Below are 19483 nucleotides of genomic sequence, written 5' to 3'. Positions count from 1 at the left end.
CGGGTGCTCCGGTTTCCTCCCACAGTCCAAAAATGTGCAGGTCAGGTGAATTGGTCATGCTAAATTGCCCGTAGTGTTAGGTGAAGGGGTAAATGTAGGGGAATGGGTCTGGGTGGGTTACGCTTCGGCGGGGCGGTATGGACTTGTTGGGCTGAAGGGTCTGTTTCCACACTGTAAGTAATCTAATCTAATTAGGATGCATAGAATGGGGTAGAAAAGTGCAGGGAATGCAGACAATGGAAATATGAAGCTGGTTTAAGGAACAGATATTATGTGTCCTTGATAGGTATGTCCCTGTCAGGCAGGGAGGAAGTGATAAGGTAAGGGAACCGTGGTTTTATCAGAAATTACATCTCTTGTTAAGAAGAAGAAAGAGGCTTATGTGTTGATGAGGCAAGATGGTACAGATGAGGCGATGGAGAGTTACAGATCAACTCGGAAGGATTTAAAGAGAGAGTTAAGAAGACCATAGAGAGGACAAAAGCAGTATTTAGCAAATAGAATAAAGGAGAACCCTAAAGCTTTCTATAGGTATGTGAGGAATAAAAGGATGATTAGGGTAGGAATAGGGCCAATCAAAGACAAAAGTGGGAAGTTGAGTGTGGATCCTGTGGAGATCGGAGAGGTGCTAAATGAACATTTCTCATCGATGTTTTCTCAGGAAAAAGGAGAATATTGTAGAGGAGAAAAATGAGGTACCAGATATTAGACTAGAAAGGATTGAGGTTAGTTACAAACAGGTGTTATCAATTCTAGAAGGAGTGAAAATAGACAAGTCCCCTGGGCTGGATGGGATTTATCCGAGGATTCTCTGGGAAGCTAGGGAGGAGTTGGTAGAGCCTTTGGCTTTGATATTTGAGTCATCATTGTCTACGGGTTTAGTACCTGAGGACTGGAGGATTGCAAATATCATGCTCATGTTCAAGAAGGGCAGTAGAGATGACCCAGGTAATTATAGACCAGTGAGCTTTACCTCTGTTATAGGAAAGATTTTGGAAAGGATTATAAGAGATAAGATTTATAATCGTCTAGCAAGCAACAATTTGATTTCAGATAGTCAACATGGTTTTGTCAGGGGCAGATCGTGTCTCACAAATCTTATTGAGTTTTTTTGAGAAGGTGACCAAGCATGTAGATGAGGGTAGGGCAGTTGACGTTGTATACATGCACTTCAGTAAAGCCTTTGATAAGGTTCCACACGGTAGGCTGTTGGAGAAAATGCAGAGACATAGGATTGAGGGTGATTTAGCAGTTTGGCTTAGAAATTGGCTTTCTGAAAGAAGGCAGCGAGTGTTGGTTGATGGAAAATATTCAGCCTGGAGTCCGGTTACTAGTGGTGTGCCACAAGGGTCTGTTTTGGGACCACTGCTGTTTATAAATGACTTAGACGCAGGCATAACATAGGTGGATGGATTAGTAAATTTGCAGGTGACACTAAAGTCGGTGGAATAGTGGACAGTTTGGAAGAATGTTACAGATTGCAGGGTGACTTGGATAAACTGCAGAATTGGGCTGAGAGGTGGCAAATAGAGTTCAATGCAGCTAAATGTGAGGTGATGCACTTTGGGAAGAATAACAGGAAGGCAGAGTACTGGGTCAATGGAAAAATTCTTGGTAGTGTGGATGTTCAGAGGGATCTTGGGGTCCATGTCCATAGATCCCTGAAAGTTGCCCCCCCAGGTGGATAGTGCTGTTAAGGCGGTATCCGGTGTGTGAGGTTTCATTGGGAGAGGGATTGAGTTCCAGAGTCGTAACGTCATGCTGCAACTATACAAAACGCTGGTGCGGCCACACTTGGAATATTGTGTACAGTTCCGGTCCCCATATTTCGGGAAGGATGTGGAAACATTGGAAAAGGTGCAGAGGAGATTTACCAGGATGTCTGGAAGGAAGGCCTTATGAGGAAAGGCTGAGAGACTTGGGTCTGTTCTCATTGGAAAGAAGGCGGCTAAGGGGGGATTTGATAGAGACATACAAGATGATCAGAGGATTAGATAGGGGAGACAGTGACAGTCTTTTTCCTAGGATGATGACATCAGCGTGTACGAGGGGGCACAACTACAAATTGAGGGGTGATAGATTTAAGACAGATGTCAGAGGCAGGTTCTTTACTCAGAGAGTGGTGAGGGTGTGGAATGCCCTACCTGCCAATGTAGGTAACTCAGCCACATTAGGGAGATTTAAACAATCCTTAGATAAGCATATGGATATTTTGGGATAGTGTAGGGGGTTGAGCTGAGAATAGTTCACAGGTCAGTGAACTATTGAAGGCCGAAATGCCTGTTCTGCGCTGTATTGTTCTATGTTCTATGAGATCTTAGCTATCTGTAAGAATAATAGGGTGGTTCTGGTCGGGGATTTTAACTTTCCAAACGTAGACTGGGAAGGGTTAAGGGTTTAGATGGAGAGGAATTTGTTAAGTGTGTACAAGACAATTTTCTGATTCAATATGTGGATGTACCTACTGGAGAAGGTGCAAAACTTGACCTACTCTTGGGAAAAAGGCAGGGCAGGTGACTGAGGTGTCAATGGGGGAGCACTTTGGGGCCAGCGACCATAATTCTATTCGTTTTAAAATATTAATGGAAAAGGATAGACCAGATCTAAAAGTTGAAGTTCTAAATTGGAGAAAGGCTAATTGGTTAGGTCACTGTCTCCTTCATATCGGAAAGATGTTGTGAAACTTGAAAGGGTTCAGAAAAGATTTACAAGGATGTTGCCAGGGTTGGAGGATCTAAGCTACAGGGAGAGGCTGAACAGGCTGGGGCTGTTTTCCCTGGAGCATCGGAGGCTGAGGGGTGACCTTATAGAGGTTTACAAAATCATAAGGGGCATGGATAGGATAAATAGACAAAGTCTTTTCCTTGGGATTGGGGAGTCCAGAACTAGAGGGTAGAGGTTTAGGGTGAGAGGGGAAAGATATAAAAGAGACCTACGGGGCAACATTTTCACACAGAGGGTAGTACGTGTATGGAATGAGCTGCCAGAGGATGTGGTGGAGGCTGGTTCAATTACAACATTTAAGAGGCATTTGGATGGGTATATGAATAGGAAGGGTTTGGAGGGATATGGGCTCGGTGCTGGCAGGGTTGGGATATCTGGTCGGCATGGACAGGTTGGACCGAAGGGCCTGTTTCCATGCTGTACATCTCTATGACTCTATAACGTTTCAGGTCTAGTGACCCTCCTTCAAAACTTTCCAGCAATTTCTGTTTTTGTTTATGTCCAGAGATTATCAGGCAGTGATGGAATTTGGAGAGGAGATGGTTAGGGGCAGAGACGAAGTGCATCTCTCTGACAATCAAAGGGAGGGGTAACAAAGAACAAACTCCCTGGAAGATGAAAGAAATGGATGGTCAGATAAATCAGAAGAAAGATCATAAAACAGATGCCAGTTTCATAATAGAATCAGGTTGAATAATAACACTATAGAGAACTGAGGAACCAAAATGAGAGGTAGACAGACAACTGGAGAATAGATTGGTACTAAACACAAAAGCAACTCCAGAGGCATTCTCCAGGCAGATTACCCTGCCAGTGTCATCATCGTCCAGAACATTCTCAGGCAATAAATGGTGAAAGTTGTTGGTTACGGTAAAAATATTGTTAATATGACTTAGTGACCAGGAGAAAAATTACTCCTACTGGTACCGCTGCTAGTTTGATATGGATAACAGAGAGACATGGTCAGATAGCTAAAATTCAGAATTCCTTGATGAGTTGTTTAAGACCAGATGGAAAGTCCAGAGTCACAGGTGGGAAAGGAGCTGTCCCTCTAGAAGGACTATATTTCAGGTGGAACTTGACTTAGCTCCTGCTCAGGTCACCCAGTAACAGTAGCCACCTTTGCTTTCCAGCCAAGACTGATTCTGAAGGCAAGCAGCTCAGACAAAGGGAGAACTTGGAGCATCCACAGGAAACTGTTCCAGGCCGACAGTGGAAGCACACCAGTGATATCTCACTGGCCTGTTGTAAGGTAACTGGGAGGCTGGAAGGGCCATAAATACAGAAGCAGAATGCAGTAATAATCTTCGCTGTCACTCACTGTCCTGGAAAATCAGCAAGAAAACTATCCAACTACCAAATCCATCACAGCTAATGGATCTGGGTTCAAATGCTAACTTCTTCACTTCTGCAAAAAACTAATTGAAACACAGGCCCCTGGTTTAGCTCAGAAACATCTTGGGACTTTCTTATGGCTAATCTTGGATTAGTGGTGCTGGAAGAGCACAGCAGTTCAGGCAGCATCCAAGGAGCTTCGAAATCGACATTTTGGGCAAAAGCTCAGTTATAACCTTAGTGTCTGTAGTTTCTTGTGAACAATGTTATCTCTTTATTCCCAATAAAAATCCAGAAAGAACTTTGAATCAATTATCCTTTTAACTGTGAAGCTTGGTGCTGATCTGTGTTAACTTGAAACAGATCTGATACCAATTCCATTCATAAACCATGTCAGAACATGGAACAGTCCAGCACAGTACAGATCCCTCAACCCTCAATGTTGGGCCGACCTTTTGTCCTACTCTAAAATCAGATGAACCTACATCCCCTTATCATCCATGTGCCTATCCAAATGTCCCTAATGTCTCTGACTCTACTCCCACCGCTGGCAGTGCATTCCACACACCCACCACTCTCTGTGTAAAGAACCGACCTCTGACATTGCCCCTAAATCTCCCTCCAATCACCTTAAAATTATCCCTTCCCGTGATAGCCATTTCTGCCCTGGGAAGAAGTCTCTGGCTATCCACTCTATCTACACCTCTCATCATCCTATACACCTCTATCAAGTCACCTCTCATCCTTCTTTGCTCCAATGAGAAAAGCCCTACCTCACTCAACCTTTCTTCATAAGACACACCCTCCAGTCCAGGCAGCTTCCTGGTGAATCTCCTCTCCACGCTCTCTAAAGCTTCCACATCCTTCCATTTATGAGGCAATCAGAACTGAACACAATATTCCAAGTGTGATCTAACCAGAGCTTTATAAAGCTGCAGCATAACCTCGCAGCTCTTAAACCCAATCCCTCTGTTAATGAAAGCCAACACAACCCTATCAACCTGGATGGCAACTTTGAGGGATCTATGGACGTGGACCCCAAGATCCCTCTGTTCCTCCACACTGCCAAGAATCCTGCCTTGAACCCTGGAATCTGTATTCAAATTCCACCTTCCAAAGTGAATCACTTCACACTTTTTCAGGTTAAACTCCAGCTGTCACTTATCAGCCCAGCTCTGCATCTTGTCAATGTCCCATTGCAACCTACAGCATCCCCCCACACTATCCACCACTCCCCCAACCTTCGTGTCATCGGCAAACTTACTAACCCACCCTTCCACTTCCTCATTCAAGTCATTTATAAACATCACAAAGAGCAGAGGTCCCAGAACCGATCCCTGTGGAACACCACTGGTCACCGAGCTCCAGGCTGAATACTTTCCATCTACCACCACCCTCTGTCTTCTATAGGCCAGCCAATTTTGTATCCAGACAGGCAAATTTCCCTGTATCCCATGCCTCCTCCCTTTCTGAATGAGCCTACCATGGGAAGCTTATCAAACACCTTGCTAAAATCCATGTACACCACATCCACTGCTCTACCTTCATCATTGTGTTTTGTCACATCCTCAAAGAATTCAATAAGGTTTGTGAGGCACAACCTGCCCCTCACAGAGCCATGCTGACTATCTCTAATCAAACTATGGTTTTCCAAATAATCATAAATCCTGTCTCTCAGAATCCTCTCCAATACTTTGCCCACCAGAGACCTAAGACTGACTTGTCTGTAATTCCCAGGATTATCCCTATTCCCTTTCTTGAACAAGGAAATAACATTTGCCACCCTCCAATCATCTGGCACTACTCCAGTGGACAGTGAGGACACAAAGATCATTGTCAAAGGCACAGCAATCTCTTCCCTCACTTCCTGTAGTAACCTTGGGTATATCCTGTATGACTTATCTATCCCTATGTCTTTCAAAATTTTCATCACATCCTCCTCCTTAACATCAACCTGTTTGTGTATATCAGTCTGTTTCGCACTGTCCTCAGAAACAACAAGGTCCCTCTCAGTAGTGAATACTGAGGACCTCCCCAACCTCCTCCAACTCCAGGCACAAGTTCCCTCCACTATCCCTGATTGGCCCAACCCTCACTCTAACCATCCTCTTGTCCCTCACATAAGTGTAGAATGCCTTGAGGTTTTCCTTAATCCTATCCACTAAAAAGTTTTTTCATGCCCTCTTCTAGCTCTCCTAAGTCCATTCTTCAGTTCCTCCCTGCCTACCTTGTAACCCTCTAGATCCCTGCCTGATCCTTGCTTCCTCCACCTTATGTACACTTCCTTCTTCCTCTTGACTAGATGTTCCCCATCCCTTGTCACCCAAGGTTCCTTCACCTTACCATCTCTTCTTTGCCTCAGTGAGACAAACCTGTCCAGCACTATCAGCCAGTGCTCCCGAAACAACCTCCACATTTCTGTCATGCATTTCCCTGAGAATATTTGTTCCCAATTTAGGCACACCAGTTCCTGCCTAACAGCATTGTAATTGCCTCTCCCCCAATTAAATATTTTCACACACAGTCTGCTCCTATCCCTCTCCATGACTATAATAAAGGTCAGAATGTTGGGATCACTATCACAGAAATGTTCTCCCACTGGGAGATCTGACACTTGGCATGGTTCGTTGCTGAGCACCAAATCCAATATGGCCTCCCCTCTAGTCGGCCTATCTACATATTGAGTCAGGAATCCTTTCTGGACACATCTGACAAAAACTGCTCAATCCAAATTATTTGAACAAAGGAGATCCCAATCAATATTAGGGAAGTTAAAGTCACCCATAACAACAACCCTGTTATTTTTGCACCATTCCAAAATCTGCCTCCTAATCTGCTCCTCCATGTCTCTGTTAATATTGAGGGGGCTGTAGAAAACTCCCAATAAAGTGACTAATGTTACCACCTGGTAGCAGCTGAGAATTGCTAGATTGTCTAAAAGCTGACATTAGACAACTACATAGCAAGGATAGAGTAGTATTAATGGGGGGATTCTAATCTGAACTCAGACTGGGAGAGGAAGACAAGCAAATACCAGGGAAGTTGTGAATTTCTAGGATGGTTTCCTCCAACAATATGTCTAGATGCAGAGCAATAAATCTAGTTTAATTAGTGACCTAGTTTGTGAGCATTTGTAAATTTTGATCACAATATAATCGAGTTTCATGTAGCGTTTGTGAGAGATCGGCAAAAATTGGATACTAGAATTTAGGGTTTAGGTAAGGCAGACTTTAAAGGGATGAGGCAGAGAGTGTTCACAGTAAACTGGGAATATCTGCTAAAGGGTAAAGTTATTGAGAAACAGAGGAGACTGTTTGGAGAAACATTTAATGCTGTTTAGGGGCAGGTTGTCCCCAGGAGATGGAGAATCTCCACCTCACTCTCACAAAAATACAGCCACGGACATCGGAGCAGGGAAGGTACGGCATACAATTAAAAGGAAGAGCTTATAAAAACATAAAGAACAGTGTGGATCCCACAGGACGGGTCAAATACAAAGACCAACAAAGATCCACCAAGCACCTTTTTAAAAGCGGCTACAAAGGATTATGAACTGAAACTTGCAAAAGCCATAATAGACAATAAGAGGAGATGTTCCAGTTCTATAAAGGAAAAGCCGCTGGGCCCAGTGAAGGCTAACAGTAGGGATATTGTCAGTGACTACGGGGAAGCAGGAAAGGTGGAGAGCTTGCGGGAAATCCCAAAGAAGTTATCAGAGGATCAGAGACTGAGTCAAAATAAAATTAAACTAAATCATCAAAAGAAGGGAAATTAATGGAACTGAGAAATGACAAATCCCCAGGACCCGATGGCTTCCATCCCTGGGTGTTAAAGGAAGTTAGTGGAGTGAATAAACGAGGTTGAGTGCAGCGAAGTGTGAGGTGATGCACTTTGGTTGGAAGAACATTGAAAGGCAACATAAAATAAGGGGGATAATTGTAAAGGGGGGGGAGCAGGAGCACAGGGAGCTGGGTGGTATAGGTCACAGATCATTGAAAGTGGCAGCACCGGGGGAGAGAGCAGTTAATAAAGCAGACAGTACCTTTTCCTTTATTACTGGAGCAGAGAGTACAATAGCAGGGAGGTGATGTTGAACTTGTCCAAGACCCTTGTTGGTCCTCAGCTGGAGTATTGTGTACAGGGTGTGGGCCCCACATTATAGGAAAGATGGGAATGCATTGGAGAGAGTGCAGAAAGTGATTTACAGGAATGGTTTCCGGAATGAGAAACTTCAGGGATGGGGGGAGATTGAAGACGTTGGGACGGTTCTCCCCAGAGAGAGGGCAGCTGAGAGGGAGATGTGATAGAGGTTTTCAAAACCAGGAGCAGAGCTGGATAGACCAGACAGGGAGAAACAGTTCCTGCTTGTACCAGGATTGTAAACACAATGGACATAGATTTAAAGTGATATGCAAATGAAGCAAGAGTGATGTCAGTGTTGTAGAGGTGTACAGCACAGAGAAAGGCCCTTCAGCTCGGTCTGACTACACCAGTCAAGAACAACCACCTAACGATTCTAGCCCCATTTCCCAGCACTTGGCCCATCACCTTATTACATCTCAATTCCTCTTCAATGTGATGAGGGTTCCTGTCCCTCCCACCCTCTCAGGCTGTGAGGTCCAGGTTCCGCCCCCCCCCACCCCCCCCGGGTGAAATGATTTATCCTCACATCCCCCTCTAAATCTCTTGCCCCTTACCTTAAATCCCAGCTCCCTGGTCATTGATCCCTGCGTTAAGGGGAAAAGTTCCTTCCTGTCTGTCCTGTCCAATTTTCTGCATCTCAATCATAGAACATAGAACATAGAACATAGAAAAATACAGCGCAATACAGGCCCTTTGGCCCTCAATGTTGCGCCGATCCAAGCCCACCTAACCTACACTAGCCCACTATCCTCCATATGCCTATCCAATGCCCATTTAAATGCCCATAAAGAGGGAGAGTCCACCACTGCTACTGGCAGGGCATTCCATGAACTCACGACTCGCTGAGTAAAGAATCTACCCCTAACATCTGTCCTATACCTACCACCCCTTAATTTAAAGCTATGCCCCCTCGTAATAGCTGACTCCATACGTGGAAAAAGGTTCTCATGGTCAACCCTATCTAACCCCCTAATCATCTTGTACACCTCTATCAAGTCACCCCTAAACCTTCTTTTCTCCAATGAAAACAGCCCCAAGTGCCTCAGCCTAGCCTCATAGGATCTTCCTACCATACCAGGCAACATCCTGGTAAACCTCCTCTGCACCCGTTCCAGTGCCTCCACATCCTTCCTATAGTATGGCGACCAAAACTGTACACAATACTCCAGATGCAGCCGCACCAGAGTCTTATACAACTGCAACATGACCTCAGGACTCTGGAACTCAATTCCTCTACCAATAAAAGCCAGTATGCCATATGCCTTCTTCACTGCACTATTTACCTGGGTGGCAACTTTCAGAGATCTGTGTACATGGACACCAAGATCCCTCTGCTCATCCACACTACCAAGTATCCGACCATTAGCCCAGTACCCGATCTTTTTGTTACTCATACCAAAGTGAATCACCTCACACTTACTCACATTAAACTCCATTTGCCACCTTTCTGCCCAGCTCTGCAGCTTATCTATATCCCGCTGTAACCTGCCACATCCTTCCTCACTGTCAACAATTCCACCGACTTTCGTATCATCCGCAAACTTGCTCACCCAACCTTCTAGCCTCTCCTCCAGGTCATTTATAAAAATGACAAACAGCAATGGTCCCAAAACAGATCCTTGCGGAACACCGCTAGTAACTGTGCTCCAGGATGAACCTTTACCATCAACTACTACCCTCTGTCTTCTTCCAGCCAGCCAATTCCTAATCCAAACCTCCAACTCACCCTCAATGCCATACCTCCGTGATTTTTGCAGTAGCCTACCATGGGGAACCTTATCAAACGCCTTGCTAAAATCCATATACACCACATCTACCACTTTACCCTCGTCCACGTCCTTAGTCACCTTCTCAAAGAATTCAATAAGGTTTATGAGGCACGACCTGCCCTTCACAAAACCATGCTGACTATCCTTGATCACATTATTCCTATCCAGATGTTCATAAATCCTATCCCTTACAATTCTCTCTCAGACTTTGCCCACAACAGAAGTGAGACTCACTGGCCTATAGTTACTAGGGTTATCCCTACTCCCCTTCTTGAACCAGGGAACCACATTCGCTATCCTCCAGTCTTCTGGCACTATTCCTGTGGACAACGAGGACATAAAAATCAAGGCCAATGGCTCTGCAATCTCCTCTCTTGCTTCCCAGAGAATCCTAGGATAAATGCCATCAGGCCCAGGGGACTTATCTATTTTCACCCTTTCCAGAATTTCCAACACCTCTTCCCTACATACCTCAAAGCCGTCCATTCTAATTAATTGTGACTCAGTATTCACATCGGCAACAATGTCCTGTTCCTGAGTGAATACTGACGAAAAGTATTCATTCAGTGTATCCCCAATCTCTTCAGCCTCCACACGCAACTTCCCACTACTATCCTTGACTGGACCTATTCCTACCCTAGTCATTCTTTTATTCCTGACATACCTATAGAAAGCCTTTGGGTTTTCCCTAATCCTACCAACTAAGGACTTTTCATGTCCCCTCCTTGCTGCTCTTAGCTCTCTCTTTAGATCCTTCCTGGCTACCTTATAACTCTCAATCGCCCCAATTGACCCTTCATGTATCATCTTTACATAGGCCGCCCTCTTCCCTTTCACAAGGGATTCCAATTCCTTATTAAACCACGGCTCCCTCACACGACCCTTTCCTCCCTGCCTGACAGGTACATACTTATCAAGGTCACTCAATAGTTGCTCGTTGAACAAGCTCCACATATCAATTGCGCCCTTCCCTTGAAGCCTACGTTTCCAAGCCACGCATCCTAAGTCGTGCCTCACTGCATCATAATTTCCCTGCCCCCAGCTATAACTCTTGCCCTGCAGTGCACACTTATCCCTCTGCATCACTAGAGTAAAAGTCACCGAATTGTGGTCACTGTCCCCAAAGTGCTCACCTACCTCCAATTCTAACACCTGGCCTGGTTCGTTACCCAGAACCAAATCCAGTATGGCCTCACCTCTTGTTGGCCTGTCTACATATTGTGTCAGGAAACCCTCCTGCACACATTGGACAAACACCGACCCATCTAACGAACTCGAGCTATAGCTTTCCCAGTCAATATCAGGAAAGTTAAAGTCCTCCATGACAACCACCCTATTACTTTCACTCTTCTCCTGAATCAACCTCGCAATCCTTTCTTCTACGTCTCTAGGACTATTAGGAGGCCTGTAGAAAACTCCTAACAGGGTGACCTCACCTTTCCTATTTCTAACCTCAGCCCAAACTATCTCAGATGGAGAGTCTTCATCCATCGTCCTTTCCACCGCTGTAATACTATCTTTGACAAGCAATGCCACACCTCCCCCTCTTTTACCCCCACCCTACTAAAACATTTAAACCCTGGAACCTGTAACAGCCAATCCTGTCCCTGTTCTACCCATGTCTCTGTAATAGCCACAACATCGAAGTCCCAGGTACCAACCCACGCTGCAAGTTCACCTACCTTATTTCATATAATTCTTGCATTGAAGTATACACATGTCCCCTCTCAGTCTCCTTTGCTCCCATTGAACATTGAAAAGTACAGCACGATGTTGTGCCGAGGATTAATCCTCATGTAAATTAAAATAACTTAACCTACGCACCCCTCAACTCACTGCTATCCATCTGCATGTCCAGCAGTCGCTTAACTGTCCCCAATGACTCTACTTCCACCACTACCGCTGGCAATGTATTCCATGCATTCACAACTCTGCGTAATGAACCTTCCTCTGACATCTCCTCTGTACCATTCTCCTAATATCTTAAAACTATGGCCCCTTGTGCCAGTCAATCCTGCCCTGGGGAAAACATTCCCAGTCTGTCCAATCTCTCTTCCTAACTGAAACTCTCCAGCCTAACATCCTGATAAATCTTCTCTGCACACTCTCCACTGGATGTGATCACCTCCATCCTAGAATGTGGGTTCAGAACTGCACACATTGGCTGGTGCCTATCCAATGTTTTATTCAGTTCCTCCCTGCTCTGAAACTCCATCCTTCAGTTAATAAAGACGTGTCCCATATGCCTCCTTCACCACTCTAACCTGCTGTGCTCGAGTTCAAAAGAAATAAACAAACATACGGCATTTGTGGAAACTCTCCAGATAAAACATTCTTACAAGAGAAAGAGGCAATTGTTTCTTACAGGAGATTAAAAATTCTTTCTCATTCAATATAAAGATGCAGTTCGAGGTAAAGTTGAGGTTTAGAAATGAAAGTTGGTCGTATGAATCTGCATCAGAGAGATCATCTGGAACTGTCTGGAAAGGGGCTAGGGTATCGGCTTTAGATTAGATTAGATTCCGTACAGTGTGGAAACAGGCCCTTTGGCCCAACAAGTCCACACCGAACCGCCAAAGCCCAACCCACCCAGACCCATTCCCCTACACTTACCCCTTCACCTAACACTACTAGCATGGCCAATTCACCTGACCTGCACACTTTTGGACTGTGGGAGGAAACTGGAGCACCCGGAGGAAACCCACACAGACACGGGGAGAACGTGCAAACTCCACACAGTCAGTCACCTGGGGTGGGAATTGAACCTTGGTCTCTAGTGCTGTGAGGCAAATCCCTAGAGTGAAATGATCAGCTCCACATCTGCTAAGTGAAAGGTGATTAACCTGTCACTCTATCCAGTGCACGTCCTCAGGAATATTAAGTATTGTAGGGGTCTATCCACCACTCCATAATGGCCTGGTATGGAGTGGTACCATCCCAAACCTCTTTTCCAAGGACCACACTGACTGAGGTGCTTCAAGTCCTGCCATTCAACCATAAAATGTAGGACAGAAGTAGGCCATTCAGCCCATCAAGTCTGCTTTAAGATTCAATGAGACCATGGCTGTTCTCATCTCCACTTTCCTACCTTTTCTCCATAACCCCCAATTACTTTCCTGAGTAACACTCTCTCTGTCTCAGCCTTGAATATAACTAATTAGATTAGATGCCCTACAGTGTGGAAACAGGCCCTATGGCCTAACAACTCCACACCAACCCTCCAAAGAGTAACCCACTCAGACTCATTTCCCTCTGACTAATGCACCTAACACAACGGGCAACTTAACATGGCCGATCCACCCTAATCTGCACATCTTTGTGACTGTGGGAGGAAACTGGACGACCCAGAGGAAACCCATGCAGACACGGAGAGCATGTGCAAACTCCACACAGACAGTTGCCTGAGGCTGGAATCGAACCTGGGACCCTGGTGCTGTGAAGCAGCAGTGCTAACCACTGAGCCACCGTGCCGCCCAGCCTTAATAGCCCTCTGTGGTAAAAATCTTCAGATTCATTCCATTTTGAGAGAAAAAGTTCCTCCCCATCTCTGCCTTAAATGGGTGACTTCTTATTCTGAGATGATACTCCTGGTCTTACACTCTCCCACACAAGGAAAAACAACCTCTCCACATCAACTCTGTCAAATCACTTAAGAATCTTGGATGTTCCAATAAGGTCACCTCTCATTCTTCTAGAGTCCAGTGAGTACAGTTCCAGCCTATCCAACCTCTTCTCATAAGACAGTTCCTCCATTCCTGTGAACCTTCTCTGGACTGTCTCCAATGTCGGAATATCTTCCCTTAGACAAGGGCCTAACCCTGTTCAGAGTAACCCAGCTGTGGTCTGACTACTGCCTGTATAGTTTTAGCAAAACCTCCTCACTTTTATACTCCATTTCTTTTGAAATTAAAATCAATAATTGTGATTCACACACGAGACTCCCAAATCCCTCTGTGCTGCAGCTTTCTGTAGTCTTTCTCCATTTAAATAATATTCAGCTCCTCTGTTCTTCCCACCAAAGTCCATAACCTTACCTTTTCCTACATTATATTCCACTTGTCAAATTTGTGCCCATTCGCCTAAGCTTTCTAAATCCCTTGGATAACACCTTATGTCACCTTCACCCATTGCCTCCCCACCCATTTCTATCTCATCTGTAAACCTAGTGATTACTTTCCTCACACATTGTTAATATACCCAAAAGGTCCCCGATCTATGAACATCCACCTTACAAATGCTTGTAATAGAACATCGAACATTCCAGCGCAGTACAGGCCCTTTGGGGCTCGATGTTGTGCCGACCTGTGGAACCAATCTGAAACCTGTCTTCATTATTCTATTCTTGTCCATGTACCTGTGAAAGCAATCCCATACAAGCCTGCAATTTAATGATCCAACATTTCCTGTATTTACAACCAGCTGCCTTCCATTATCCTGCAAACAGGATGGACTGCCTTGTACAGGATATAACTGTGGGCTGAGCACTGACCCCTGGGGCACTTCACTAGTTACAGGTTGCCATTTTGAAAATGCTCCTCTTATCCCAATGCTCTGACTTCTATTAGTGTGATGTTCCCATGTATCTACTGCCCTTTTCCTTCGAAATGGACATAGTCATGGTTTGAGAAGAAGCCTTGAAGATCTACAGTACAGCCCACTCCCCAGCTATGTAACTGCCTCTTTTCTTGTTCCTCAGCTCATTGTCTGCATGGCCTCATTTGATAGGAGAAAGTGAGGTCTGCAGATGCTGGAGATCAGAGGCTAGATTAGAGTGGTGATGGAAAAGCACAGCAGATCAGGCAGCATCCAAGAAGCAGGACAGTTGACATTTCGAGCATAAGCCCTTCATCAGGAATGTGGGGTCGCGGGGGGGAAGGGAGCTGAGCAATAAATGGGAGGGGCTGGGGCTGGGGGAAGGTAGCTAGGCATGTGATAGGTAGATGAAAGTTGGGGTGATGGTGATAGATCAAGAGGAGGGTGGAGCAGATAGGTGGGAAGGAAGATGGACAGATGGGACAGTTCAAGAGGGTGGTGCCAAGTTGGAGGGTTGGGAATAGGACAAGGTGGGAGGAGGGGAGATGTGGAAACTGGCAAAATCCACATTGGTCCTATGTGGTTGGAGGGTCCCAACGCAGAAGATAATGTGTTCTTTCTCCAGGCTAGGATTTGGCAACAGAGGAGGCCCAGGACCTGCATGTCCTTGGCGGAGTGGGAAGGGGAACTGAAGTGTTCGGCCATGGGGCGGTGGGGTTGGTTGGTGTGGGTGTCTCAGAGATGTTCTCTGAAGCTTTCCGCAAGTTGGCGTCCTGTCTCCCCAATGTAGAGATCACATTGAGAATAACGGATATAGTAGATGACATTTGTAGAAGTACAGGTAAATTTCTGATGGATGTAGAAGGATCCTTTGGGGCCTTGGATGGAAGTAAGGGGGGAAGTATGGGCACAGATTTTGCAATTCCTGCGGTGGCAGGGGAGGGGGTGTGAGGGCTGGTGGGTGACACTGGCCGAACAAGGGAGTTGCAGTGGGAATGGTCTCTGCAGAGATAAGGGTGGGGAGTGAAATATATCTCTGGTGGTGGGGTCCGTTTGTAGGTGGCTGAAATGGCAGAGGATGATGCGATATATGCAGAGGTTGATGGGGTAGAAGGTGAGGACTGGGGGAGTTCTGTCCTTGTTGTGGTTGGAGGGGTGGGGTTCAAGGGCAGAGGTGCAGGAAGTGGAGGAGATGTGCTGGAGGGGACATCAACCATGTGGGAGAGGAAATTATGGCCCTTGTAATAGGAGGCCATCTGGGAATGTCTGGAGTGGAATTGGTCCTCCTGAGTGCAGATGTGGCAGAGGCAGAGGAATTGGGAGTAAGGGATAATGATTTGACGGGAGGCAGGGCGGGAGGAGGTGTAGTCCAGGTACCTTGAAACGTCAACTCTCCTGCTCCTCGGATGCTGCCTGACCGGATATGCTTTTCTAGCACCACACCTTTTGACTGTGGCCTCATTTGTTGACCATTTCAGCACATCATCCCTCCTCAGAGCTGCCTTAGTCTCCTCCAAACTCCCTCCTCTGTTATTCCACCCCACCCATTCCATCTGAAAACCCTGAAAGCAAGAACACTGAGCTCCATCTCTCAGCCACATCCCTATCACCAGGACAATATTGATGAGAAGTGCCCTCAGTTTGGTTGCTTTATTTGATGAACTCTGGACTGTGAAGTCAGAAACCCATGCCCAAGCAAACACGGAGTCTGTTGCCTAATTTATTTCCTCTCCTTTTCCAGACTCATTCACTAACATTCACTAATCAGCTGTACAGGACTTTGGTTAGGCCACAGTTAGAGTACTGTGTGCAGTTCTGGTCGCCTCACTTTAGGAAAGATGTGGAAGCTTTGGAGAGGGTGCAGAGGAGATTTACCAGGATGTTGCCTGGAATGGAGAATAGGTTGTATGAGAATAGGTTGAGAGTTCTTGGCCTTTTCTCGTTGGAACGGCGAAGGATGAGGGGTGACTTGATAGAGGTTTATAAGATGATCAGAGGAATAGATAGAGTAGACAGTCAGAAACTTTTTCCCCGGGTACAACAGAGTGTTACAAGGGGACATAAATTTAAGGTGAAGGGTGGAAGGTATAGGGGAGATGTCAGGGGTGGGTTCTTTACCCAGAGAGTGGTGGGGGCATGGAATGCGCTGCCCGAGGGAGTGGTAGAGTCAGAATCATTGGCGACCTTTAAGCGGCATTTGGATAGGTACATGGATGGGTGCTTAATCTAGGATAGAAGTTCGGCACAACATCGTGGGCCGAAGGGCCTGTTCTGTGCTGTATTGTTCTATGTTCTATGTCTATGTAACTTGCTGCCTTCATTTCTGTTTCAGATTTCACCTGAACTGAACAGACACTGGATTGCCAAACCCCTGCCTCTCACTATCTGTGAACTGCCTCCAGAGCCAGTCCAGTTAAACCCAGACACCAGCTCAGGAGCAGGAAGGTAATAAAGGTCACCCTCAGTGATATTCCCACTCACCTGGAGGCAGTCAAGACGATGTCGGAGAGTCACTGGAATGTCTGCACAAGAAAAGAATTTTACACAAGTCAGCATTTGAAAAATTTTCAATCACAAATCGCCAAATTGTTTCCAGGCATGGATTGGCCACTTATGGGGTAGAGTGAGACAGTTGGGAATTTCAGAATCGATAAGACCATAAGAAACAGCAGTAGGCCATTCAGCCCCTCGAGGCTGATCTGACATTCCTCATGTCCACTTTCCTGTCCTTTGTGGCCGAATTGGCCACTAAAAGTAATGAACTTATGATGGACAATAATAAACTTACCATGGAATAACAAAAGATGGACAATGATTAAAGCATGCTGGGAAATATAATCCAGCCTTGACTAAAGTGTCAATCCACCTGCTGCAGTATGCAGACAGGCTGCAGCTGCCCACAGACAGTTTGCAAATAAATCCAATAGCTGTAGACCCTGCAACACCCACCTGAAGTTGGACTTGAACAGGACAATGGAATATCACCCTCAGGACAATCAGGAGCAGCAAGTCATTTGCTAGACACAGATGGGCCTGGCACCCTTATTTGGAGGGGGCTACATGCACCCAGCACCTACCATAATGGACACCCAAAGGCCACCCCTGCTTTCAATGTACCAACACCTGGTTGGGTCTGATTGATCAGGGTAATCGAACCTGATCAATCCAATGGCAGATCCTCAAGACCCTCCCAAAATGGCACAAAGACTCAGAAGGATAAGATTCACCACAAAACCCCATTCAGGGCAGTGACTCGAGAATAACCACCAGAAGAGAAGACACCCCATGACACATCCTCACAGCGACCTCACTGATGGAAATGATACACTTCTGTCAGTGTCACCAACCGCAGCTTCCACATCCAAGGGAATCCTGACTACTTTAAGTGACCCATGAGGAGACTTGTCTGACAGATTCGCAGTGGTAGTCTGGCGCACTGCCCTCTACACCACTGAAGCCAAACGTCAACTCGAGGACACCTCTTCCTACTGCCCCCTCGACCATGATCCCACCCCCCATCACCAAACCATCATCTCCCAGACCATACAGAACCTCATCACCTCAGGAGATCTCCCACCCACAGCTTCCAACCTCATAGTCCGGGAACCCCGCACTGCCCGGTTCTACCTCCTTCCCAAGATCCACAAGCCTGACCACCCTGGCCAACCCATTGTCTCAGCATGCTCCTGCCCTACTGAACTCATCTCTACCTACCTTGACACTGTCCTATCCCCCCTAGTCCAGGAACTCCCCACATACGTTCGAGACACCACCCACGCCCTCCACCTCCTCCAAGACTTCCGTTTCCCCGGCCACCAACGCCTCATCTTCACTATGGATATCCAATCCCTCTACACCTCCATTCGCCATGACCAGGGCCTCCAAGCCCTCCGTTTTTTCCTCTCCAGATGTCCCCAACAGTACCCTTCCACTAACACTCTCATTCATTTGGCCAAACTGGTCCTCACCCTTAACAATTTCTCCTTTGAATCCTCCCACTTCCTCCAGACCAAAGGGGTATCCATGGGCACATGTATGGGCCCCAGCTATGCCTGTCTCTTTGTTGGCTACGTAGAACAGTTGATCTTCTGTAATTACACCGGCACCACTCCCCACCTCTTCCTCCGCTACATTGATGACTGCATTGGCGCCACCTCGTGCTCCCGCGAGGAGGTTGAGCAATTCATCAACTTCACCAACACATTCCACCCTGACCTTAAATTTACCTGGACTATCTCTGACACCTCGCTCCCCTTCCTGGACCTCTCCATCTCCATTAATGACGACCGACTTGACACTGATATTTTTTACAAACCCACTGACTCCCACAGCTACCTGGATTACACCTCTTCCCACCCTACCTCTTGCAAAAATGCCATCCCGTATTTCCAATTCCTCCGCCTCCGCCGGATCTGCTCCCAGGAGGACCAGTTCCACCATAGAACACACCAGATGGCCTCCTTCTTTAGAGACCGCAATTTCCCTTCCCACGTGGTTAAAGATGCCCTCCAACGCATCTCGTCCACATCCCACACCTCCGCCCTCAGACCCCACCCCTCCAACCGTAACAAGGACAGAACGTCCCTGGTGCTCACCTTCCACCCTACCAACCTTCGCATAAACCAAATCATCCGCCGACATTTCCGCCACCTCCAAACAGACCCCACTACCAGGGATATATTTCCCTCCCCACCCCTTTCCATCTTCCGCAAAGACCATTCCCTCCGTGACTACGTGGTCAGGTCCACGCCCCGAAACAACCCAACCTCCAATCCTGGCACTTTCCCCTGCCACCGCAGGAACTGTAAAACCTGTGCCCACACCTCCTCCCTCACCTCTATCCAAGGCCCTAATGGAGCCTTCCACATCCATCAAAGTTTAACTTGCACATCCACCAATATCATTTATTGTATCCGTTGCTCCCAATGCGATCTCCTCTACATTAGGGAGACTGGGCGCCTCCTAGCAGAGCGCTTTAG

The 19483-nt window shown here is 46.4% G+C and overlaps 1 protein-coding gene across 13 annotated transcripts in view; it reads right to left on the bottom strand.

Annotated features, from left to right (window-relative positions):
* The window catches only part of macf1b (microtubule actin crosslinking factor 1b), a 228923-nt gene that overhangs the window by 164104 nt on the left and 45336 nt on the right, over positions 1 to 19483 (bottom strand). For all 13 annotated transcript variants that reach the window (XM_072576571.1, XM_072576569.1, XM_072576570.1 and 10 more), the window contains one exon: positions 16986 to 17026. In XM_072576571.1, coding sequence (XP_072432672.1) covers positions 16986 to 17026 — 41 coding nt within the window. The remainder of the gene's footprint in view (positions 1 to 16985; positions 17027 to 19483) is intronic.

Source organism: Chiloscyllium punctatum, chromosome 8 (genome assembly GCF_047496795.1).
Source record: "Chiloscyllium punctatum isolate Juve2018m chromosome 8, sChiPun1.3, whole genome shotgun sequence".
In the NCBI taxonomy this organism is placed as follows: Eukaryota; Metazoa; Chordata; class Chondrichthyes; order Orectolobiformes; family Hemiscylliidae; genus Chiloscyllium; species Chiloscyllium punctatum.
Note: the sequence above shows the minus strand (reverse complement) of the source record. Positions and strands in the feature narration are given on the sequence as shown.